The sequence below is a fragment of the Trypanosoma theileri genome (genome assembly GCF_002087225.1).
Source record: "Trypanosoma theileri isolate Edinburgh chromosome Unknown TM35_Tth_1_V1, whole genome shotgun sequence".
Classification (NCBI taxonomy): domain Eukaryota; phylum Euglenozoa; class Kinetoplastea; order Trypanosomatida; family Trypanosomatidae; genus Trypanosoma; species Trypanosoma theileri.
Window position 1 is genome coordinate 1149901 of NW_021639843.1, and position 23841 is coordinate 1173741.

Here is a 23841-nt window from a genome sequence, read left to right on the forward strand (position 1 = left end):
GGCAGCGGTCGTGGCGGATCACGCGGCGGGGCATCGCGGGGTGGGGCGCCTGATCGTCGCAATGACCGCCGTGCAGAGTAAGAGGTAAACGCCCGGGATGAGGTGTAAACAGCAATGAATGTGAACGCGAAAATTATGTGCTTCGTTGGGTGTAGTGACTACCTGCATTTTGTGGGTCTGTGTTTTTGCTTCCCCGATGAAGGAAGGAATGAGATATGGGAAGAAAATGAAAATCGAAAAAAAAAGGGGGAAATTTTATAATTGAGGCCAAATGAAAACGAAACAAACACGACAGGGAGATTGACAGAGGAAGAGAGAGGGAGAGAGGCAATAACACCATTTTTTCGTAGATAAATAGCACAACCCTGTCCCCTTTCCAAAGGAGAACAATAAAAACAACTGTAGAAGAAGTATTAAATAAGCAAATTTCCCAAGTACGACCATCAAGACGAAAAGAAAGAGCTGATAAAATAAGAGATCAAATGCTAAGGCATTTTTTAGACCTTATGATAAGTGTTTAGGATAGAAAAGTATTAACATGTTGAAGAGAAAAACAAGGAAAAGATCACACGGTAAAGAAAGAGAAATGAAAAAAGGAGAATCTACTGGTGAAACTGTATTGATTGTTGTGTAAAAATACAAACTCGGGAATTTACCATTTTATTGGATGGGGTGAGTGGATGCTGTAGGCAACAACATATATCAATTCGTTCTCTTCTGTTGTTTTTCCTTGCAATCATTTCTCCTTTGTAGTGAGGAGTTTTTTTTTTTTTTTATTCAACACATTCGAATGGGAGTGGGAGGGTAGGAGGAGCAAAGGAGATACATTCACTCAGCGTTGCATCTATGTACGTATGTACCCACACGATACTCACGTCTTGCTGTTGCGTATTTGTGTGTATGTATGGTATGTCTTTCTTTCTCTATGTGCACGTATGTCTGTAGCCCCTCTTTTTTTTTTTATATATATATATATATACTTCTTCGTTGCTTTTGTTGTTGCCCTATGCTGGAATCAGTTGCCAGCCGCTGACCACCTACTTCATGTCTCCCGTTTACACTTATAACAGAAGAACAACAGGATACATAAACGTGCATGCCCACCTATTGTACTCAGACATTGCCCTGTATATAACCGTACTGGGAGAAATGAAGGAAAGAGAAGAAAGAGAAGAATATAGAAAAAAGTCGTTTACACATACTGCAAAAGAAAATTTGAGAAGAAGTGAGAGAAAGAAAAGAGAAAGATTGAAGTGATATATAGCTGGGTAGGTGTACAAAGAAAAAAAAAAAAAAGGAACGTTAAAGAAACAGCTATGTGCAGATGCTACCCCGTTTTTTTTTTTCTCTTTATCTCTCTCTCTCTCTCTCATTTTTTTATTTCGATTCTCACCTTTCTTTGTACGTGTATATGTCTGTGTTTATTTTTTTTCTTCACTTTCTCACTTTTGATGTTTGTATATATATATGTGGGTGTGTGCTTCTTGAGGATATACGAGGATTGACACCTGAAAATGGGACACATTGAGAAAGGATGGTCATTGAGAAAGGATGGTAGGAGGAAAAGCAAAAAAAAAAAAAAAAGAATAAGGAGAGGAAGGGATGAAAAGAAACAATGGCCATTGAGGGCTGAGAGTGAAAGAATGAGAGAAGAAAGAAAGAAAGAAATGAAGGGAAGAAGGAAAAAAAAAAAAAAAACACAGATCTTTATTCAGGATATCAGCACGAAACTTATGCTGCTCGCATCTACTAAATGAGAGCAATTGTTGGGGGAACGGCATACGTCACCCCATATTGGCTTCTCTAAGAGGAGGGATGTGAAGAGTTGCGGTGGGATTTTTACTTTCTACCCCATCTCAGTCCTTCCTCTTAACAAAAAAGCACTCTAAACCTGTAACTTGCTCTTTTTCTTCTCTTCTTCCTACTTAATTTTTGCAATGTAAGTTTTATTCACTCTACTTGTAATACAAGAAAAGATCTACTTTAATCAGCATTCCTACATACGTTACACTGATGCCGACATACCCATCCCGTGATGAGTACCGCCGTGTTCGCAAGGCGGAGGGGGAGAAGGAGAAGGGTCAGGGACCAGAGAACGAGATTCGTGTGACGTCGAAGCACGGTCAGCGCAGCTATATTGCGTACGCAATTGCCTTGCTCCGTGGTGAGGAAGGGAAGACGCAGTATGACACCGTCAAGATCAGCGCCATGGGAGCTGCCATCCACAACGCAGTGAACATTGCTGAGATTGTGAAGCGGCGTGTGGCTGGTCTGCACCAGACGACTGACATTTCGTCGGAGGTCATCCGTGACGAGTACGAGCCTGTTGACGAGAAGAAGGAACGACTTGAGGTGGAGCGGAAAGTGTCAACAATCCTCATCACGCTCTCCCTGAAGCCGCTGGACAAGAACCACGTTGGCTACCAGCCGCCGCTGCCGGAGGAGGAGGTGAAGGAGCAGGAGGAGCGTGAGCCCGGTGAGTCCACCGCCGGTGGCCGTGGCCGTGGGCCTCGAAACGCCACGAGGGGCGGCGGCAGTCGTGGCAGCGGAGGGGCTGCACGGGGCTCCTCACGGGGTGGCGGCAACTACGGAGGCCAACGCGGCAGCGGCCGTGGCGGATCACGCGGCGGGGCATCGCGGGGTGCGGCATAGTAAAAATGTTATGACAGATGTTAACCCTGTAGGAGAGAAATACTATTAAAGGTTTAACAACACAACAAGGTACGAGAAATCGATGAAACAAAGGAACAGCTTAATTGCGTGACCCATTATTATTACCGATGCCTTGGTGAACCAGTATAAGGGAAAGATTGAAAGAGAAAGAAAAAGAAGAAAGTGTGTGGGGGTGAAATTCTCATTATATTTATGTGTGTGTGTATTTCTGTGTTAGCTGTTGTCTCACTATGGTGGGGAAGGGTGATATGCTGTTCTTTTTTTTTTTTCCTTGTTGCACTTTCAACTGGGGTGTTTGTTTCTTTGTGAAAGTGTTGTTAATGAAGTATATTCGTTGATGGAATTCCGCTGTAGTGGTGGTTGCCGTTAGCTTCCTGCGCTTTTTCTTTTAATTTTTTTTCTTTTTCTGGTTGGTTTTTTTTGTTTCTTGGGTGTTTTTTTTTTTCCTCGTAATCTCTTTGTGTCTCCTTAATGGAGAAGAAGGGAACCTCTCTAGGTGTTTGTTATTTTTATAGTAGTTTGTGCTTCTTGTACCATTGTGAAAAGCATGATTTCAAGTATTTTTTTCCTGAATCACCAGGGTGAAGTGATAATTGAGAAACAGTTTCGTGAGAGATGCCCTCGTATCATACTTGAGGATTTTTGGAGTACATACATGACACCACTACGCTCTGTGACTGAAGCCTCTTCAGTGATTCCTTATAGTCGTTTTGCTTTTGTACAGATTCACCGCAATGATGTTGTTCTCTTAGCGGTTGTGACGAATGAAGTTTTTCCACTTCTTGTTATGGAGATTCTCTCTCTCATAGCAAAGGTGGTACAAGGATATCTTAAGGTTCTCTCGGAGAATACATTGCGCGAAAATTTTTCTGTGGTGTATCAACTTCTAGAAGAACTCATTGACAATGGATACCCATTAACAACGGAGATGCATGTGCTAGAGGAGTTAGTTGTGCCACCAACACTAGAGAATAAGTTCCGCAACGTCTTGGATGCACCTGCAAAAATAAAACGTCGAGGCATGGGTGCACGCTCCGTCCCTTGGCGGGATCCATCAACTCGGCATGGTTCTAATGAGATTTTTTTTGATGTTGTGGAACAGTTGGATTGTATTGTAGATTCAGAAGGAGGTCTCGTGCGAGCTTTGGTACGTGGTGCAGTTGAAGTTAATTGCCGTCTAAGTGGAATGCCAGATGTTGTAATGCGTTTGACAAATTTAGATTTTGTAGATGATATTGCTTTTCATCGCTGTGTTCGCCGAAGTAGGTATGAAATTGATCGAACTATATGTTTTATCCCTCCTGATGGGAAGTTCACACTCATGCAATATCGTTGTAAACCACTTTTAGATGTACAAATACCTTTCTATGTTGCACCACAAATTACATTTGACGCAAATAGTGGTCGATTCAACTGCATGGTAGGGCTTCGTGGAGGTGGAGGAGGAGGAGGAGGAGGAGGAGGAGGTGTTCTTTCTATGAAAAGCAAGGAATATGAAATTCATAAAGTTGTCATTCATCTTCCGCTTCCTCCGCAAACTGAGTCAGTGCACGTCCATAGTAGCACACAAGGCTCCACAAATTTTAATAAATCTCGTAGCGTGTTGACATGGTCAATTGGAACACTTTTCCGCAGTACATGTTCACTGAGTGGGGAATTTACTATTGGTTTAGAAAAAGATGGCAATGGTGTGGTGCCCTGTACAGGTGACTCCGCTATTGTTGAGTTTACCATACCAAATTACCTTATGAGTAGTATTCGCGTAGACAGTGTACAAGTTTTAAATGAAATAGGGAAACCATACAAGGGTGTGAAGTACATTACATGTTCTGGCCGTTTTGTTGTGCGCACGGTGTAGTTCCAAAGTTATGCTCTCAGAATAATACTTATATTCGCTTTGTTTTTCGTTGTTTTTTTTTTTTTTCCTACTTGGTTGACATTTGTGTGTGTGTGTGTTTGTGTGTATGCATGTGGTTAAAAATGGGGTGTATACCTTAATTTTGACTTTTGCCATTACCTGGTTTGTTTCCATTCTTTAGTTTTGTGGCAAATGTTGTGAGAATAATAGCTATTATGTATCTTTGATAAAAAGGATAATTATATCTTGTAATGTCTATTATAATATTATAACTCTTATTCTTTTGCTTCAAGTGAAAGGAAAGTACACAAGCCGAAAAGATGTCTCGGGAATCGCTCGATGAAAGGTTTCGACGCCTGTCTAAAATTGTTGAGACAAAGGCCACACGTCCACCTATGTCTCTTACCACTAAACTTGAGCTTTACGGACTGTGGAATCAGGCCATGTACGGTCCCAATAAGAAGTCTCAACCTTCTCGATTAAGCCTTGTAGCGTATGCTAAGTGGAGCGCCTACAAAAAGTACGAACATCTGAGCAAGGAAGAGGCAAAAAAGAAGTTTTCCGAAATCGCAGAGAAAGCAGTGGCAGCATCTAAACTTTGACTAAAGTCTGAAGTGGGTAGGATACGAGACAAAGGATATGATCTGGGGTTACTTCCCACCTCAAAAATTTGGTTTATTCCATAATATTCTTACCAGCAGGAATAACGGGGGAAAAAAAAATTGAGATGAAGGAAGCAAAAGAAATAAAAAGACAGAATTTCCATAGCATGTTATTGTGTCGTTATTTTGATTCAAATGCTCTTTTTCTACTTCTAATCTACTGGTACCTTTCATATATAGTATTAATTAGAATTATTATTTTTTTTTTTTCTCCTTTACTTTCTTTCTTTTTTTTTTTCTTTCTTATAAGATTGAACGCCTCCTTGCAGGGACACATAAAGCCTTCTATCTTTCCCTCGTCTCTTCTAGGAGCTTCTGTGCTTTACGCCTTACGCCCTAGCCATCTCCCGCCACTCATCATACCCCTGACACCGCAGTGGGTGTAGACATGACGGAGACGACGATCCGTACCGATGAGGCCCGCGACCTCACGCGAGTGGAGCGCATTGGGGCCCACTCACACATCCGCGGCCTTGGGCTTGACGACGCCCTCGAGGCCCGCGTGACCAGCCAGGGAATGGTCGGCCAACTCGAGGCTCGCCGCGCCGCAGGTGTGGTGGTGCAGATGATCCGTGAGGGAAAGATTGCCGGTCGCTGCGTTCTTCTAGCTGGTGGACCGGGTACAGGTAAGACGGCCATCGCAATGGGAATGGCACAGGCACTGGGAGCAGAGACACCATTTACGATGATCGCCGGGAGTGAAATTTTTTCGTTGGAGATGTCCAAAACAGAGGCCCTTACGCAGGCGTTCCGACGCAGCATAGGTGTACGAATTAAGGAAGAGACGGAGATGATAGAGGGAGAGGTAGTAGAAATTTCTGTGGAGCGACCCTCTACAAATCCAGCAGAGGCGAAGGGACGTACCGGACAACTGGTGTTGAAGACATCAGATATGGAGTCTACCTTTGATCTTGGTGTAAAGATGATTGAAAGCCTTCAAAAGGAAAAAGTACAGGTAGGAGACGTTATTACAATTGATAAGGCAACTGGACGCATTAACAAGCTAGGTCGTAGCTTTGTGCGTAGCAAAGATTATGATGCTATGTCATCTAATACAAGGTTTGTACAAACTCCCGAGGGTGAATTATCTAAACGAAAGGAAGTTGTACATACAGTGACGTTACATGAAGTTGATGTTATTAACTCAAGACAACAAGGATTTCTTGCTTTGTTTGCTGGTGATACTGGAGAAATTAAGCATGAAGTACGAGAACAGATTGATCAACGTGTGGCTGAGTGGCGAGAAGAGGGAAAAGGAGAAATTATTCCTGGAGTACTCTTTATTGATGAGGTACATATGCTTGATATTGAATGTTTCTCATGGTTAAATCGTGCACTTGAGAGTCCACTTGCACCGGTTGTTGTTATGGCTTCTAACCGTGGTATTTCCCGTATTCGTGGTACACAGTATAAGGCACCACATGGCATTCCTATTGATCTTCTTGATCGAATGGTAATTATCACTACAAAACCATACACAGAGGCGGAACTGAGTAAAATTATTAATATTCGCTGTGAAGAGGAAGATGTTGAGATGGATGAGGATGCAATTGCACTACTCACTATGCTGGGAAAGAGTACATCATTACGGTATGTCCTTCAACTCATTACAACTGCAAATCTTGTGGCACAAAAACGTCGGGCATCTACAGTTTCTATACATGATATTAAGAAAGTTTATTCTCTTTTTATTGATCTACGTCGAAGTGTTGAACTGTTACGGGAGCACGAGAAGGACTTTTTGTTTGGTGAAGCAGATGAGGGAGTTGAGTTGTCACATGGTTTAAATGGCCAAAACGAAGAAGAAAAATGTTAGTCTGTGTACGTGTTCGTATGCAATAGAAGAGATCTGTTTTTTTTTTTTTTTTTTTTTGTTTGTTTGTCTTCAGTCGTATTCTTTGGCCACACTGCAGGTGTAGGATGGATGAACCACAAAGAAGAAAAAAAAAAAAATAAAACAAAAAAAAAGATCAAGAGAAAGAAAAGAAAAAAAGAAAGTTTGCACGCATACACACGTGCAAACAAAGTGAGAGAGGGAAAATGTAACAGAGACATGCAGTATAATGTAGGCTGATGACTTTGTGCAGATGACCTCACTGCTTTAATGAAAGAAGAGAAAGCGGAGAAAGAGTGTGTACAAAAAAAAAAAAAAAACAATACTTAAACAAGAAAAGAAAAGAAGAGGGGGAAAAAAAAAGAACGAAAAGAAAAAGGGTTACAGCAGACACCACCACCGTTTGCCTTCCCTTTGGTTAAGCATGTTATTCTTATTATTAGAATTCTCAAAGCTTGAAAAAGAAAAGTGAGAGGTCACAGATAATGTGATCATATACTATTGTTTTTCGTTTTTCCTTTTTTTTTTGTGCTGTTTTTTTGTTTTGTTTTTTAAAGAAATTATTTTTGCTTTTATCCCTTGTAGTTGTTTCTTTATTATTTTTTTTTTTTTTTCATCTCATTTTTCAGCTGTGGAGGCGGTGGTTGTGTGAGTCTTTGACTCTATCTGTATCTGTGTGTGTATTTCTCTACCAATAAAGAAGGGTGGTAGAGTTAGGTTCTCTGCCTAGAGAGGATGCGTAGGGTGCTGGCGGTTTTCTACCTTCCTTCTCTGCAGCGAAGGACTTGCACATCTTGTGGTGAAAATGAACTTATTCAAAAGGTATGTGAACAGATTTACTCCAGTAGCTCTGCCCGTGAACAATTACGCCAAATTATTCATGAGGCATCTGTGGAGAATGCACTGCGGCATTTGGGTGAGTTCTGTAAGGACACATCTTCTACGGTAAATAACTGCTCTTGGCACACTAAACTCGTAGATATATCGGATGATTTGGGTCGCATCGCTGTTGTTTTACAATATTTTGAAGATTGGTACGTTAAACGCAAGGCCCCAGAAAAGGTAACGATGCATGAACCATGGAATTGGTACCCAAAGGCTCGATATATGCATCGTCGGTTTATTTTTCACTATGGTCCTACTAACAGTGGAAAAACACATGCTGCCTTGGAGGCTTTAGTAAAAGCGAAAAGTGGTGTTTATTGTGCACCTCTTAAAGCGCTTGCGGCGCAAGTATGGAAACGAATAAATGAGAAAGTACCATGTGATTTGCTTATTGGCGATGAACGTAAATTTGGTGGTGGTGCAGAACATGTCTCTTGTACAATAGAAATGACACCTATTGATTATCAAATTGATGTTGGTGTTATTGATGAGGTGCAAATGATTTCTGACAGAGATCGGGGATGGGCATGGACTCGTGCGTTATTAGGACTTCCAGCACGTGAAATTCACCTTTGTGGGGAAGAACGTGCCATTACGCTCATAAAAAATTTATTGTACAGAACACGTGAATTACGTGGGGTTACACTAGTGGAACACAAACGTCTTGTTCCACTGGAAGTTTCCCCATCTTTGAGAGGTAACTTGAGGAGTTTAGAAAATGGTGATTGTTTAGTCTGTTTTTCAAGAAAATCAATCTTTGATATGAAAGCCAAGTTGGAAAAACTTCCAGGTCTTGTTCCACATTGTATTTATGGATCAATGCCTTTTGCTGTGCGTGAAACACAGGCAATGGCATTTAATAATGGTGTTGAAAAAACTATTCAAGAAAAGGGTACGAAAAAACATATTCTGATATCTACAGATGCGATAGCTTATGGATTAAACATGAATATTGAACGTATTGTTTTTACAACAGTTAAGAAATTTGATGGAAAACAAATGATAACATTACCACAAGCAACAGCTATACAAGTTGCGGGACGTGCTGGTCGCTTCGGATTAACCCGATCTAAAATAATAGGACGTTGTACAACTCTTCATTCTGAAGATTTTTCGGTGCTTCATGATGCTATGAATAGTCGTCTTTCTCCTTTACTAAAGGCGGGTTTACTCCCAACAGCGGATATACTTGAACTTTATATTAGATTACATGCTACAAATGAGGAGATAAAAGATTTAAATGGGAATGAAGTTTCATTTTATGAAAAAATTAAAGAGTTTGCAAGATGTTGTCAATCTTCAGATATCTTTTTCCCATGTGATCTTTCCCGATCACTCTTACAAATTGCTAAAGAACTTGAAACTGTACGTGGTCTTTCTTTGAGTGATCGAATCCTTTTCTGCTATGTGCCATTAAATGATCGTAGTAAAGAGAGTTTTGATTTATTGAGAGCATTCGCTAAAGATCACGCTGCGGGACAACCTGTGCGTCTACGGATTGATGAAGAATTTCAAATATTACTTAAACAATATGAAACTTTGCATGATCGTTGGAATTCTAGAGAGGCACAACACATATTGACAAGAATGGAGTATATCTATCGTCAAGCAGAAGTTTACTGCTGGCTTGCCTGGAGGTTTGGCAAAACATTTATTCACCTTGAGGCAGGCGCAACACTAAAAGAGCGAGCAGCATCAAAGATGGAGGAGATACTTCAAACTCTATGAATGTTGTAAGTATCATTTCTTTTTCTTTTTTTCCTCCTTCCCTCCTTCCTTCTTTCATTCCCTCCCCATTCACATACACATACACACTTACATTGATTGGGTTTTTGAATTTGACTTTTTTTTTCGTACTTGTTCTTTTTTTTTTATTTGCTTATACACATTTTCCTTCTTCTTTTTATTTCTTTCTTTGATGTGGTACTAATGATTTCATTGCTCTTACAAAAATAATCTCACAATTTTTACTCTTAATATTATATTTTCTTTTCTTCTTTTTTTTCTATTTTAATATTTTCCTTAGCCACACTATTTTATTTTTATTTTTATTTTTATTTTTTCCTTTTTACTATTAGTCTTCAGTGTGTGCCGATGGGAATTGCTGGTAAACTTCTTCGTTTGTGTCGCCCCAGTAGGAGAAACGAAGGGGATGAGGGACGAACAATCCGTCCTGGATATCCAACTAATGAGTATTGTGACAATAGAATGAAGAGCCATAAGTATACTATTCTTACATTTCTTCCCATTAACCTCTTTGAGCAGTTTCACCGTCCAATTAATCTTTACTTTTTGCTAGTTACGGCATTGCAGTTTGTGCCGTCTTTATCTCCTGTAAGTCCATTTACTACACTTGTTCCATTGACTATTGCTTTTTTAATTACCGCTATTAAGGAGGGTGTTGATGACTGGCGTAGACATCGTCTGGATAACATTTGTAATTCTAGACGATATAATGTTATTGATATTGAAAGACTCACTATTGAAGATGTGAAATGTAGTGATATACAAGTGGGAGATGTTATTCTTTTGTTACCTATGCAAGTGGTCCCATGTGATGTTGTTTTACTTCTTTCCTCAGGTGATAATGGTGAAGTAACAATATCAACTGAAGCTTTAGATGGTGAAACGGCTTGTAAAAAACGTTACGCAGTCTTAAGTGACATGTACGCACAACGACCATCTTCAAGTGTTCTTACTGTTGATTCAACTCAAGATGATGAGAGTGATATACGTGCGGCAGCAGAATTTATCAGAGATGCCAATTGTATTATTGAATCTGAAGGACCAAAACCTTTTTTAAACAGTTTTACTGGAGCTGTTAGAGCACGAATGCCTCATGGTAATGAAGCTGAAGATGAAGAAGTATTACTTGGTATAAGTGCTGAAAATGTTGCTCTTAATACGAGTGTTGTAAAGAATACTCGATTCGCTCTTGGAGTTGCTGTATTAACAGGTAATGAAACGAGAGTTGCCATGACTCGGGCTGCTCCACCAACAAAATGGTCTATTATTGATCAAAGCTTTAATCGAATGGTACTTGTTGTTTTTATTCTTCAATTTCTTTTAGTTTTTGTATTTGTGGCTTTATCAGTTACACAATTACGAAAAGATCAATGGAAACTTTGGTATCTTGGAACTTATGACAAAATTGCCTTAACAGAATATACTATGGTATTACCATTACGTTTTTTTTTGTTAGTATCACCGATGGTACCACTTTCATTTAAAGTTATGGTGGATGCATCCAAAGCGTATATGAGTAGACTTATTATGTGGGATAAAGATATGTCAGATGAGAATGGAGATGCCGAAGTTCATAATTCCTCCCTTACAGAAGACCTTGGACGTGTGGAATATGTTTTAACAGATAAAACAGGTACATTAACACGAAATTGTATGAATCTTAATTGTATTGTTACAGCAAATGATAAAATGTTTGCCCCTGATGTACCTCATGAAGCATCTTACCTTAAAAGATCTTTAAAAGAAGATGATTTACTCTTACAATTAATGCGTACACTTGTTTACTGCAATACTGTAGAAAGTGTTATTCATGTGACTGCAAATGTGGCACAACCATCATCTTTAGGGGCTCCACCAACCTCCGCGTGGGTTTCACCTTCACCAGATGAAGTAGCACTAGTGGAAGGAGCTGCACATCTTGGTGTAAAATTACTTGAACGAACTCGTAAACGAGCATTTGTGGCATTTGGTGAAAAAGTTGAATCTGCAACTATACTTCAGGTATTGTCATTTACTCCAGAACGTCGTCGAATGAGTGTTCTTCTTCAACTAGATGGAGATTCACAATATCTTCTTGTAACAAAAGGATCAGATGAAAGTGTACTACCTAGATGTGTAACGAGTTCTTATAGTGGGTTTTCAAGTTTGAATATGATTAGTCGATTAAGTCGTGAAGGACTTCGGATTTTAGTGAGTGCTTATCGTTATGTTTCTGAAGAAGAAGCACAAAATTGGCTTACAGAAATTCGCAAAGCAGGAGCTGTTATTTCTGCAGATGTTCGTGCATTAAATGTTACTCAATCGTATGAACATATAGAGAAAGATCTTATCTACTGTGGTATTGCTGCTGTAGAAGATCAGTTACAAGATAATCTCTCTCATACGATTGCACAGATGAGGTTAGCTGGAATGCGAGTATGGATGTTAACTGGAGATAAAAGTCAAACTGCTAAACAGACTGCTATTGCTAGTGGTCTAGTAGGTCCAGATGAAAGAATTGTTGCCTTAACACCAGATGATGTAGAATCTATCTCAGAACGTGAACACCTAGAGTATGTTAGAGATCGTATTAATTATGCTTTGCGTAGAAAACAATTTGAAGAAGCTGAAAAGGAGCATCTTTTCCTTTCATCTACCTATGTACGATCTGGACTTTCTGAGATAGTTGATGATTTCATTAAACATAAATCTGCTTTATCCCTTATGGCTCAAACGAAATGTCGTAAAATAGAAGTAGATCAACAAGATCACTATTATTATTATCATAATAATAATAATAATAATAATAATAATAATAATAATAATAATAATAATAATAATTCACATAAAGAACAAGAACAACAACAAATTTATGATGATATTTTAAGAGGTGAAAGGGAAGCAATGTTATCTAGTGTATCATCAAAGGAATGTAAGGGTTATGTTATCTCTTTCTCTGGTAAAACACTTGAACTTCTTAAAGGACATGATAATAATGAACTTTTTTCTGATTTTAAAAGAGTATTATTACATGCTTCAACAGTTATTTGCAGTCGTATGACTCCAGATCAAAAATCTTTTGTTGTACGTGTTGTAAAGAAAGCAGGACATGTAACATTAGCTGTTGGTGATGGGGGAAATGATGTTTCAATGATTCAATGTGCTCATGTAGGTGTTGGTATAAAAGGAAAAGAAGGTGGACAGGCAGCAGCAGCTTCCGATATAGTTTTATCACAATTTTCTTTCTTATCTAAGTTATTATTATTTCATGGTCATACCGCTTTTCAACGATCTGCTATTATAGTACAACAAAGTTTTTGGAAAACAGTTACTTTAGCATGGATGCAATTACTTTTTAATATATATGCAGAATTTTCTGGAGTTACATTTTGGGATTCTTTTGCACTAACTATGTATAACTCTTTCTTTACAGCACCAGTAACATTTTTATGTGCAATGAATATGCCATTGTCATCATCAATTCTTCTTGGTAATTCAAAGTTATACACTCTATCTCAAAGAGGACGATACTTTAATACGATAACCTTTTATGGATATATATTTAGAGGATTTCTTCATGGTACGGTAATTTTTTTTCTTTCTATGGGTTCTCTTCTTGATGCGAGTGGGGGAATAATGCGATCTGGTCATCCTGTAGATCGTTCTTGCGATTTTTATGTTTCTTGCTTTGCTTTAGTAACGCTCCATTCGAGCATCATCCTTCTGGAGGCACACTCCATTACTTTACTTCATTGGTCTGCCCTGTTGTGGTCTGTGGCGGCGTTGTTTCTTCTTTTCACGGTTTACTCCCTTGTGGCCTCCACCCCGTCCTTCCGCGAGTTGCTGCGGGACGGGCGGTTTTATCTCCAGTGGCTGCTGGGCGTGGCGGTGCCGCTCGTGACGCTGGCGATGTACGCGGCGGTGAAGTTCTTTTTCTTCCCGGACCTCCTGCAGCTGCAGCGCCTCGTCCTCCACCGCGCCGCCGCCGGCCCGCGGCCCCCCCGCGCCCTCCCCCTCCCGCCGGACGACGCCCCCTCGCAGTTCCTCGCGTCCCTCTCCCCCGCGAGCCTCTGCGGCGACACCACCCGCCGCGCCTGCCTCAGCGCCGTCTCCGTCCTCGCCAGCTCCGTCGACCTGCAGTCACTCCAGAGTGGCGAAAGACGATCCTGCTCAACAGCAGATGGAAAGACAACATCGCCCTCGCGTCGTGACTCTGTCGTTCTCTCTGAACCGTTTCTAAAGATGTAGTCACAGAGAAGAGAGAGGGGAGAGAAAGGGGAAAGGGAGAGGGGAGAGGGGGTGCGGAAATGCAGAACAACAATATTTGCCAACCACTGCCACCACTACCACACTGTACAGGCAACGTATATATATATATATATATATATATAATGGGGAAGCAAATGAAATACAAAAAAAAAAAGAAGGAGGATAATTCCACCAAATTTATTATGGTTGTCATGTAGTTTATGAGTTTTTTTTTGTGTTTTTCTGTTGTTATTACAATTTTCTCCTTTCTTGTTTTTTTTTTTTTCTTTTTATTTCCCTTAATAATAATAATATTATTATTAATATCTTCAAGGACTCCAAGAAAATACTTTGTATTCAAATGAAGCACTTCTTGCGACGATTTCTACAATTTACAGGCACACGTAAAAGTAGTTTGCCTATTGCTCTCAGTGAAATGGATGAAGCATTAGGACAATATATGACATCACTACCATCTCCTCTTTGTGTCTATTTGTCTCCGCAACATTTACTTCGTCTGGTGCCAAATCAACCTCGAACCGCGGTTGCTATTTGGCATGAGGCGATTCAAGCTGGAATGTTACCACAAAGTATTTCGTTTGGTACTTTTAGAGAAGCCTTAATGCGTCTTTCCCCTTTGTTTCTCTTAGTTACCTTAACTGAGTCAAATGAAAATCAACAAGAAACAATTATAAGTTGGCAACCTTGGGTCTCACAGATATGGCGCACAAATTTTGATCTTAACAAGATTGACCATAGTGGTAAGGGGAATGTAAAACCCAAAAAAATGGTTGGGGAGTTGTATCCAAATGCGTTAGAGGTGCAAATCTTTAATATTATACCCAAATACTTTGTGTCAACACATCTTGTTCAAGAACGTTTGCGTTTCCTACGGGACCGTTCCACTTGTACTTCAACTGTCTTGGAGTGGCATCAACTCACAAGTCCACCTCTTGCATCTCTTCTTAAGTGGTCAGATGATTACAGTATTGTACGGTTATCTAAAAATGTTTCTTTCACTGTACCAGCAGATGATTATTATAGTTTAAAGAGTGACCCAGATATATTTCATCAATCATTAAATGCCTTGGCATTATTATTGCCGACATTTATGGTTTCTGAGAAGTATGTGCAAACTGTGTATAGGGAAGTTTTTATTAATGAACAGGGTGTATACCACTCGGTATTTGGAACTCTATTTATCTCACGTTTTCCAGATGCCCGTGCATTATTACATCACCCGGATTTACAATTTGCAATTCAACGCAATGAGACTGGTAGTGTCATGTTGCACACTAAATTTCTTCATACTGGTCGTGGAGTATCGAACAAATTCTATGAGTTACGTCCATCTACTACTAAGAATAGTATGACTACTATCTATGATGTACGACAGGAACAACGACACCGTTATGATTATAATTATAATCATAATTATGTACGAAATGTTCTTAACACCTCATTACCGTATATTCCACAAACTGGTGATGAAGTGATACTTGACTATATTCGGGGAGAACGTCTCCTAGGCCTGCAATGTACGGCAGATATCAATAATGATCACTTCAGTCTCACTCTTGCAACAGTTCATGGTGATGTTTTCTGCTTTAAGAGTACTATTTCTTCTCTTCACCACTTGATAGAGACTAATATTCCTCACAGTGGACTTCCCGTAGAGGTATACGAGGCTCTTACCTCTGCGCAGGTAGTTAAGATTGTTGCTGTTGACTCTTCAAATGTAGAAGAATGTAAGTCTGTAGAAAAGTCTGTTACAGAACTTATTTGCTCCTGTTTAAATCTGAATATTAAGACAGTCTGCAACCTCTGGAAGTTGGCTCTTTTTACTGGATTTCCACTCCAATTGCCACCATCTGTATCACTTTCGTTTTATCGTCATATTCTTCTATTGCGTCTTGGCGTAACAACAATAACGAGAACAACAACGGTGGAATCAGAAGAAGTAGGTGTATTAATACCAATTGCGTTACAGATTGCGATGTGCGCTGTGCGTTTGTGTGGACTTTGTGGAATAGAGAATTCCCAATTGGACGCTGATACATTACATCGTTTGATTTTAGATGAGAATGAAGAGATGTGGTTAATACGAAATGTGGAATTACGCATTAGACGCTATGGCGCAATATCTCATCAGGGTGCGTCTCTCAAGTCCCTTCAACTACAACTGCAATATCTCTCCTTACTTTATGGACCGGAGGTAATAAATATTTCTAACGAGAGAACAGACCTTTCCCCTGTTACGTTACTCACTTCCCCATCATCACAGGATCTTGTCAAGAACACAGTCCAAGCATCCGATGAGAGCGAACAAACTACAAAAGAAGGGGAGAATAAAGATCAATCAGAAGAAGAAGAAGAAGAAGTAGAAATCACAAAACTAGAAGAAAAAGAGGAAGATGAAAGTTACTTTACAGCACTATGCGCTGAAACGGACGTACTATCTACAGAGAATAAGAAGAATGGAGAAAAAATAACAAAGGGGAAGATATTGAAATCAGAAGAAGAAACAACACCTCAGGTTTCCAAGAATAAGAATAATGACCAAAAACATAAAGAGGAAATTGACAATAATAATAATAAAGAAGAGGAAGAGGAAGAAGTGTACAATGCTATGTTTGCCACTGAGAGTGATATTGAACCCAATATAGGAGTCGAAAAAGTTACGCCTGTCACTAGTACAACCTTATCAACGATACGTAGTTCACAAAAGAATTTTATTGACTCGGAGGACCAAATTGATGCCAATTCCAAGAGCGAATCACTAAATTTTTTCTTGTCCCCACCGAGTACTAATCCTAATCGTAAAGAAAGCGTTAGAGGAGGGAACAGCCACCAGTACAAGAAGAATCGTCTCCCACCGGCATATTCCATTGGAAAGATGTCATTCTCAGGGAAACGCAGTTCCAGTGTTTCACCCAAAAGACCATCTCATTTTTCATCCTCTTTAAGGGTGGAAGAAGTAAGAAAAATGACGCCAATGGAGAAGTCAATGGAACATCACCTGGGAGCTGTGGAGAAAGAAAGAGATTTGATGGGGCGTCTGGCACAAGAGATCATTTGGGAAACTCAGCAACCGTCAACAGGACGAATCCGAGAAGGTCGTACTGGCAATGGTGCCCTGAACGCTAAAACGATGGAATTAATGCGTGAACTGCTTCAATTGAAATCATCACATAATTAATTCAAAAAAAAAAAAAAAAGATTTATTTCACAGTTTTTATTCACAGTTAAAGTGTGTATTTGTTTCACTTTTATTTTATTTGTTATAAATTGCATATGGTTTTTTTTTTTTGTTGTTTTAGTTTTTTTTTTGTTTATTTATTTATTTAATTTATTTTTGGTTTGAAATGGGTTTGTGTCGTGTTTTCTTATCATATGTGAGGTTATTTTCAAGAAAAATAATTAAAGAGTGTGGTTTTTGAGTGATCCCTCTTTTCAAGGGACTTGGTGGATATCATTTCTTTTTTTTTTTTTTGGTTCTTCTTTTCTTTTTCCATCGTCTTTCTTATTATTATTATTGTTTTCTTGTTCGTTGTGTAAGGTCAATATATTTCTGATTATTTTTGTTTTCTTCACATAGTCTTTTTTTATTTATTTATTAATCTCGTGAGATAAAGTTGTGTTCGACATCCCATGAAATCCTTTTTTCCTTTATGGACTGCCATTATAGTAGCAATAGCAGCCACAACAGCAGTTATGCGGGTGGTGGATGCTGCTGTCGAGAAGGAGGAGGGGGAGGAAGAAGAAACTATGAATGGTGTGCAGTGGGCCTATCTCATCATTGCGGATGGTGTTCTTTTACTCTTCGCAGCCTTATTCGCAGGATTAACACTTGCAATCATGGGACTTGACACACTTTCTCTCGAGATTATTGCCGATAGTGGGTCTGAACCAGATAAAACATATGCAAGTAAAATTTTACCTATACGTCGGTTAGGTAATCAATTACTATGTACATTAATTCTTGGTAATGTCATGGTCAATACTTTAATTGCACAAATTACAGATTCTCATATTCATGGTTGGGTAGCTACTATTGTATCAACAGCTTTAACTACAGTTGGGGGTGAAGTACTTCCTCAAGCACTAATGTCTGCTCATGCACTTCAGGTTGGATCTAAAAGCGTTCCTATTGTAAAGTTTTTTGTACTATTATTTTATCCAGTTTGTAAACCACTTAGTGTGGTTTTAGACCGTTTTATTGGAACAGATCCTGGACAAATTTATGAACGAAATGAACTTAAAAAACTCATGTTTATGCATGCTGCACGAGGATCTGAATCCGGTCTTGGTGAACGAGAAGTAGATCTCATGATGGGAGCAATGGAACTTCATGAAAAAACAGTAATGGATGTTTTAAGACCTATTTCAGGAGTCCTTATGCTTGAAGCGAGTGAACCACTTAATGAAGAAACTATACAATTAATTTCTGAACGTGGTCATAGTCGTATTCCTATTTACCAAGGAGATAAAAATAATATTATTGGGGTTCTTTTTGCTAAAGATTTATTAATGGTTGATCCTCGTGAAAATACTCCTGTTTTATTACTAGTAAAATTTTATAATAGAAGGTGTCATATAGTTCCATCCGAGACGAAACTTATATCTATGCTTAATTATTTTCAAACAGGAAAGTCACATATGGCATTGGTTCAAGAAGTACAACAACGACCATATGGTGATCCATATTATGAAGTAAAAGGACTTGTTACAATGGAAGATGTTATTGAAGAACTTATTCATAGCGAAATATTTGATGAATATGATACTGATCCTCAACTTTCTTTCCCTGCACCTCAAATTCCAATGAAAAGACAAGTCGGTCTAACCCCAAAGTGTTCTCGTAGAATTAATATGAGTGCAAATCAACTAAAGGCATCTGCGTTATTTCTCTGGGAATCATTACCAGATTTAAACCGATACTCACGAGGTGCAGGATCGGTATTATCACAAGCTATTAGTCTACATGGAGCTGTTTATAGGGTTCATCCACCACCAGATGCACGTGGACTTGATCAAGAAGACAAAGCAAATATTTGGCTTTATCGTTCTGGTATGCCTTCTGACGTATTTACGTTGGTTGTCACAGGTAAAGTAGAAGTTTTTGCAGGAAAAGAAGAAATACGAATGGAGTTACCCTCATGGTCTATATTAGCTGCTGATGCACTCACAAATCAGTTATATATCCCTAATTTTAGCTGTCGAGTTGTACAGGACAGCGTTCTTTTACAAATTACACGTACATCCTACCAGGATATTCTGGCAATGCTGCCTGGTAGCTGTTGTGTTAGCAGTAGTGGAGACCCATTGCCTCTTGGTACTAATGGGAATTAGGTTGCTCTTTTTTTTTTTTTTTGTCTTTCGATCTATGCCGTTAAATTTTTTGTTATATCAACAATTAGTATCTTTTTTTTTTCTCTTTCTTTGTGTTGTGTGTTTATGTGTGTTTTGTTTTTGTTCTGTTTTGACAAGTTTTATTATTATTATTATTATTATTAATACTATTATTGTAGGCGACATGGGTGTGTTGATTGAAAATTGCCTGTTGCCATTTGAAAAAAATGAAGGTTGGAGTTGTTGAAGGTATTCTCTACTAAAACCCACGAGTACCATTCTTTTTCCCCCAAAAAAATCTTTCGCAGATCGTACGTGATTTTTTTTTTTTTTTTTTTTTTTTGAAATATCAATTCTAACATTATATATAAGTATATATTTACCCATGAAATTATATTTCTCTTGCTATGAAAAGAGGATACCCGTGGAGGACATAAACCCACATTTCTAAACATTCTTTTTTCTTTCTTTCTTTCTCTCCTTTTGTTTCCATGTAGACTGGTGTTCTGTTGGGATGGTGGCACTTGTGGACCTCGACATGCTCGCGGGGCCGGCGGGGGCTGCGGCCGACCCCCCGTCCGTCGACTCCCCGCGATCGCTGCGGGCCTGCGGACTCTGCGGAGTCGACCCCGCCGCCGCCCTCCGCCCGCTCTCCCTCCGCCAACACTTCGACCTCGTCGCCGGCGGGGCCCCGTGGGTGGACCGCAGCCCCCCCGCCGGCGTCAATGTGGACACGGCACTGGACGCCTGCCACGCCGCAGGCATCAACACAGGCACCAAGGAACATAAACTACTGGCGTACCGCAATTACACAAAACATGAGGCAGCACGCATAGAGACACTGACACTGGTGCGGGAAGTGCGACGGCAGCTCATCGCGGAGGAGATCTTTGAACGGCGCCGGAGAGCGCATGTAGATCGGCTCTCCCACCGTTCCTCTTTTGACTTAGCTGCATCACACACACCTGAAGTCGACCAAACACAAATGTCACTACAGTCAGAAAAAGGAGGGAATCATCTTTATACCGATCCATCTCCTACACAGAAAAGAATAGATATCCCAGAGAATATAAAAACTAATACAACACATCAAAATAAACATCTAGAAGACCCCACGAGGGTAGTAATTACTCGTTCTGTAGAAAATGAGGATGACTGGCCAAATGCAAAGCATGTGGTACACCTCTCTCCCCTTAACGCAAACATAGAAGCAAGTCCTGTTATTCAGAGTGGAATAAATGAAATATATTCAGGTGTTGTTACGGAAGCAAAAATGGAGGATGATGCGGCAGTAACGCGTGGAACTGATCATACAATAGGTGATGTTGCCCCTCCAGCTCCTCCCATTTCCCATCGTGAACAAGGGGAAGTTTTCTACTACTATTGTGCCAACGCTATGGCAGCCGGGCGTATTTCAGAATATCGAGAGCAGAGTATTTTGTGAAGACTTGTTACCATGCCATATGATCTATGAGTTAAAGGATAATGTATGGTAGACACAGAAGAAGAAAAAAGAAAAAAAAAAAAAAGAATAAAATAGAAGAGTTGAGAGTAAGAAAACTGAGATTTTGTCCTCTTCTAGAAGACGACAATAGTGTTATGATGTGCAACTGTGGTAGATCTATTAATATTTTTACCTGGAGCCTCCTCTTTTTTTTTTCTTTTATTATTATTATTATTATTATTATTATTATTATTATTATTATTTTTATTATTCATACTCATTCAGACATACGCATGTGCTTCATCTACATAAAGGACTTGTGTAAGATATCTTTTTTATTTATTTTTTTTTTTTTCTCCTTTCTCTTTTTTTATTTTTTATTTTTTTATTCTAATGTTGTTGAAAAAAAAAAAAAAAAAAAAAAACAGAGTAAAAGTCGTGGGGTGTTACAATATATTGTTTTATTTTTATTTTTAGTGGTGTTGGGAGGGTGAAAAGGGCTATAATAGTACACAAATACAATGTCAATGGAGATGAGTAATAATGAACTCTCAGTAAACGAGAAGACTGAGCATGTATCGCTTAGACCAGATGAAATTGATGAGTTAATGCGTGGTAATTCTGATGTTGAGCGGGATATTATTACGAATTACCTTATGGATGAAATGGATCTTCACAGTGTTCTTCAGCATCATGAGGCAAAACTATCTGCCCTACGTGAAGATTTTATTCAAGCTCATGTGGATGAGGCAGAAAATATTTGTTCTTTATATATGGAATTTGTGGAGTGTGAAGAAAAATTAGTACATTTTGAGGAAGAAATTATCGCATTTCAGCGTAGATTAGCAGATTCTGCAGATGATATGGTAAAAATGCAACAACAAACCGTTTCACTAGTACGAAGTATTAATAATAGACGTCTTGGAAGTTCCAAACTTAATGAATTATATAGTGTACTGGAAAAATGTGATACCTTTTGTGATGATATTGCCCAAAAGGAAGTTGACAAGGAGTACTTGGAAAATATCGCAGAGTTAGAGAAAAAACTTTCTTTTCTTTCTTCAAATAAAGAACTTGCAGGATCAGCTGTTGATTTGGAAACAAGACCACGTCTAGAAGCTGCAGCTTTACGAGCTGGTGATAAATTACAAAGATATCTCACCAAACGAATAATTACATTTGCATCAGCAGGGAATCTTTCAAGTATTCACCAGTTACAAAAGACATTACTAGAAGAATCAGGTCAAAATGCTATGAATTTTTTAAAAAGTTATAATAGACCTGTAGCACAACGAATTTTTCAAGAATATTTAAAACGTATGTCAGAAGTTTTTGCTCGTTTTGTTCGTTTAGCACTTCGTGGATTTAGTGAAATGTGTACATTAAATGCCAGTAGTGTAGATACTATAATTCTTGCAGATGATGTACATGATTTAATTTGTAATCGTGATGCTGGTTCGCCCAAAGGTAATCACGTTACCGTAGCTGCTTCTGCTCTAGTATTTCCTGTTCAACCTTTTCCAAGACGTGAACGAAGTGTTTCTCAGCATATGCGTAATTTTACAGATCGAGTTTTAAAATCTGATCGTCCTATTGTTATGCGAGATGCTACAATACAAGATACTATTTTGGCATTAGATGCATTTATTATTTGTAATGGTATTCTTACACTTGATGAGGCAAAAGTTCAAAAATTAGAAGGAGTTAATTCTTGGGTTTGGCAATTTATGCGTTGTATACAACTTATTGTAGAACTATATGTTTCTGAAAGCCGTTTTATTGCTCAGTTTTTTTGTTCATCCTCATGTGAAGAAGATTTTGATGAGACCGAGTCATTAACACGTTCTGTATTGCAAAAATCCCTTGATTTTACTTTAAGTGGTATATTAGAAGATATGTCACTAGTGACTGAACGACAAGGTGTTCTTGCTGGACTTCGTGTAGTTGAAATTGTAAAAGGATATCTTTGTCAATTACAAGATCCGGTACCACTTCTTCTTCTTAGTGGAGTTATGGAGTTAACCAAAAATACACTAACAAGTACACTTCATAGTGTTATGGCAAATGATCAAAAATCAATACAATTTTTAACAACATTACGACTTTCACCTTTCTTATTAGCTCCAAATGAAACTATGATAAGTTCAAGTAAACTGCTTGAAGATAGGGGATATGCTACTACTTTAGGACCACATCGTATTATACAGAGATTCTCTCATATTACAGGAGAATTAGAATTACTAAATTCTGCCAACTTTAATGGATCCATGGTAAATGGACAGGAAGTATTAGTGTATGATATTGCCGTATCTAATGTTATTTATCGTGAATTAGAAACTGTTTCAGAATTTATATTAACACTTGCGAAGCGACACAAAAATTCATTGGCACAGCATATATTTGCTGTAAATAATTTTTTTTATATTTTGGCATTATGGCGTCGATTAGCAACAAAATTACCAAAAATAGAAAAGAGGGAACCATTGCTTTATGTTGCACCTTCTTTACATATTACTTGTATTGAAAATCATCTTTCTAATGAACTTGCACGGTTTGTAGACTATGATTCTAGAGCTAGTGGTACCTTTGGATATTTATTTGACTTTATTCAAGCCGCTGAATCAAAAATGGGAAGTGAATTCTTTACTGAGAATGGATCTGCAGAGTCTTCCGCGGAATTATTATCCACTCCACTTGGGGAAAGTGAAACAATGCGGACGATTTTGCATTTTAATCAGAGTTGGCAGTCTCAGTTATCAGAGGTAAGTAATCAGGTAAAGAAAATTGTCAATTTAACAATGTCTACGGCAACAACACCTGATAAATTATTATTAAACTGTGAAAAGGAGTTACAACATCTTATCTTAAGAGAGTATACACGTAATATTTTAGAGGCCAACACAAAATTACATGCAATAGCCACACGACTATTCGGAAAAAATAGTGATATGCATGCAAAACTAACGAGCAACACAACTGTGTTGCAGGAAGTGAGAAAAGTACTGGAATCATAAAACCAACGAAAAAAAAAAAAAAAAAAAAAAAAGAACGAGGATGGGAGGGGGTAATAATCGAACTCGAGAAGTCTTGCTTTTGCGCTACTTTGTGTTATTATTATTATTATTATTATTATTATTATTATTATTATTATTATTATTAT

At 38.7% G+C, this 23841-nt stretch overlaps 9 protein-coding genes across 9 annotated transcripts; all 9 read left to right on the forward strand.

Moving 5' to 3' along the window:
* Window positions 1–2013: 2013 nt before the first annotated feature.
* Window positions 2014–2652, forward strand: TM35_000015340 (uncharacterized protein; the record flags this gene model as incomplete). Its single annotated transcript, XM_029021215.1, has 1 exon — window positions 2014–2652. One exon carries the CDS (start codon window positions 2014–2016, stop codon window positions 2650–2652), a length of 639 nt encoding a protein of 212 aa, XP_028887723.1.
* Window positions 2653–3220: 568 nt separating this feature from the next.
* On the forward strand, window positions 3221–4531 carry TM35_000015350 (AP-3 complex subunit mu; the record flags this gene model as incomplete). The annotated part of the gene is made up of 1 exon (XM_029021216.1): window positions 3221–4531. One exon carries the CDS (start codon window positions 3221–3223, stop codon window positions 4529–4531), a length of 1311 nt encoding a protein of 436 aa, XP_028887724.1.
* Window positions 4532–5581: 1050 nt separating this feature from the next.
* TM35_000015360 (putative ruvB-like DNA helicase) lies at window positions 5582–7009 on the forward strand (the record flags this gene model as incomplete). The annotated part of the gene is made up of 1 exon (XM_029021217.1): window positions 5582–7009. One exon carries the CDS (start codon window positions 5582–5584, stop codon window positions 7007–7009), a length of 1428 nt encoding a protein of 475 aa, XP_028887725.1.
* A 753-nt stretch (window positions 7010–7762) lies between these two features.
* On the forward strand, window positions 7763–9640 carry TM35_000015370 (putative ATP-dependent RNA helicase; the record flags this gene model as incomplete). Its single annotated transcript, XM_029021218.1, has 1 exon — window positions 7763–9640. One exon carries the CDS (start codon window positions 7763–7765, stop codon window positions 9638–9640), a length of 1878 nt encoding a protein of 625 aa, XP_028887726.1.
* A 366-nt stretch (window positions 9641–10006) lies between these two features.
* On the forward strand, window positions 10007–13885 carry TM35_000015380 (putative phospholipid-translocating P-type ATPase (flippase); the record flags this gene model as incomplete). The annotated part of the gene is made up of 1 exon (XM_029021219.1): window positions 10007–13885. One exon carries the CDS (start codon window positions 10007–10009, stop codon window positions 13883–13885), a length of 3879 nt encoding a protein of 1292 aa, XP_028887727.1.
* Window positions 13886–14246: 361 nt separating this feature from the next.
* Window positions 14247–17084, forward strand: TM35_000015390 (uncharacterized protein; the record flags this gene model as incomplete). Its single annotated transcript, XM_029021220.1, has 1 exon — window positions 14247–17084. One exon carries the CDS (start codon window positions 14247–14249, stop codon window positions 17082–17084), a length of 2838 nt encoding a protein of 945 aa, XP_028887728.1.
* A 452-nt stretch (window positions 17085–17536) lies between these two features.
* TM35_000015400 (metal transporter CNNM4) lies at window positions 17537–19237 on the forward strand (the record flags this gene model as incomplete). Its single annotated transcript, XM_029021221.1, has 1 exon — window positions 17537–19237. One exon carries the CDS (start codon window positions 17537–17539, stop codon window positions 19235–19237), a length of 1701 nt encoding a protein of 566 aa, XP_028887729.1.
* Window positions 19238–19751: 514 nt separating this feature from the next.
* On the forward strand, window positions 19752–20681 carry TM35_000015410 (dynein heavy chain; the record flags this gene model as incomplete). The annotated part of the gene is made up of 1 exon (XM_029021222.1): window positions 19752–20681. The coding sequence occupies one exon, from the start codon at window positions 19752–19754 to the stop codon at window positions 20679–20681; it is 930 nt and encodes a 309-aa protein (XP_028887730.1).
* A 521-nt stretch (window positions 20682–21202) lies between these two features.
* On the forward strand, window positions 21203–23695 carry TM35_000015420 (putative leucine-rich repeat protein; the record flags this gene model as incomplete). Its single annotated transcript, XM_029021223.1, has 1 exon — window positions 21203–23695. The coding sequence occupies one exon, from the start codon at window positions 21203–21205 to the stop codon at window positions 23693–23695; it is 2493 nt and encodes an 830-aa protein (XP_028887731.1).
* Between the last annotated feature and the right edge of the window lie 146 nt (window positions 23696–23841).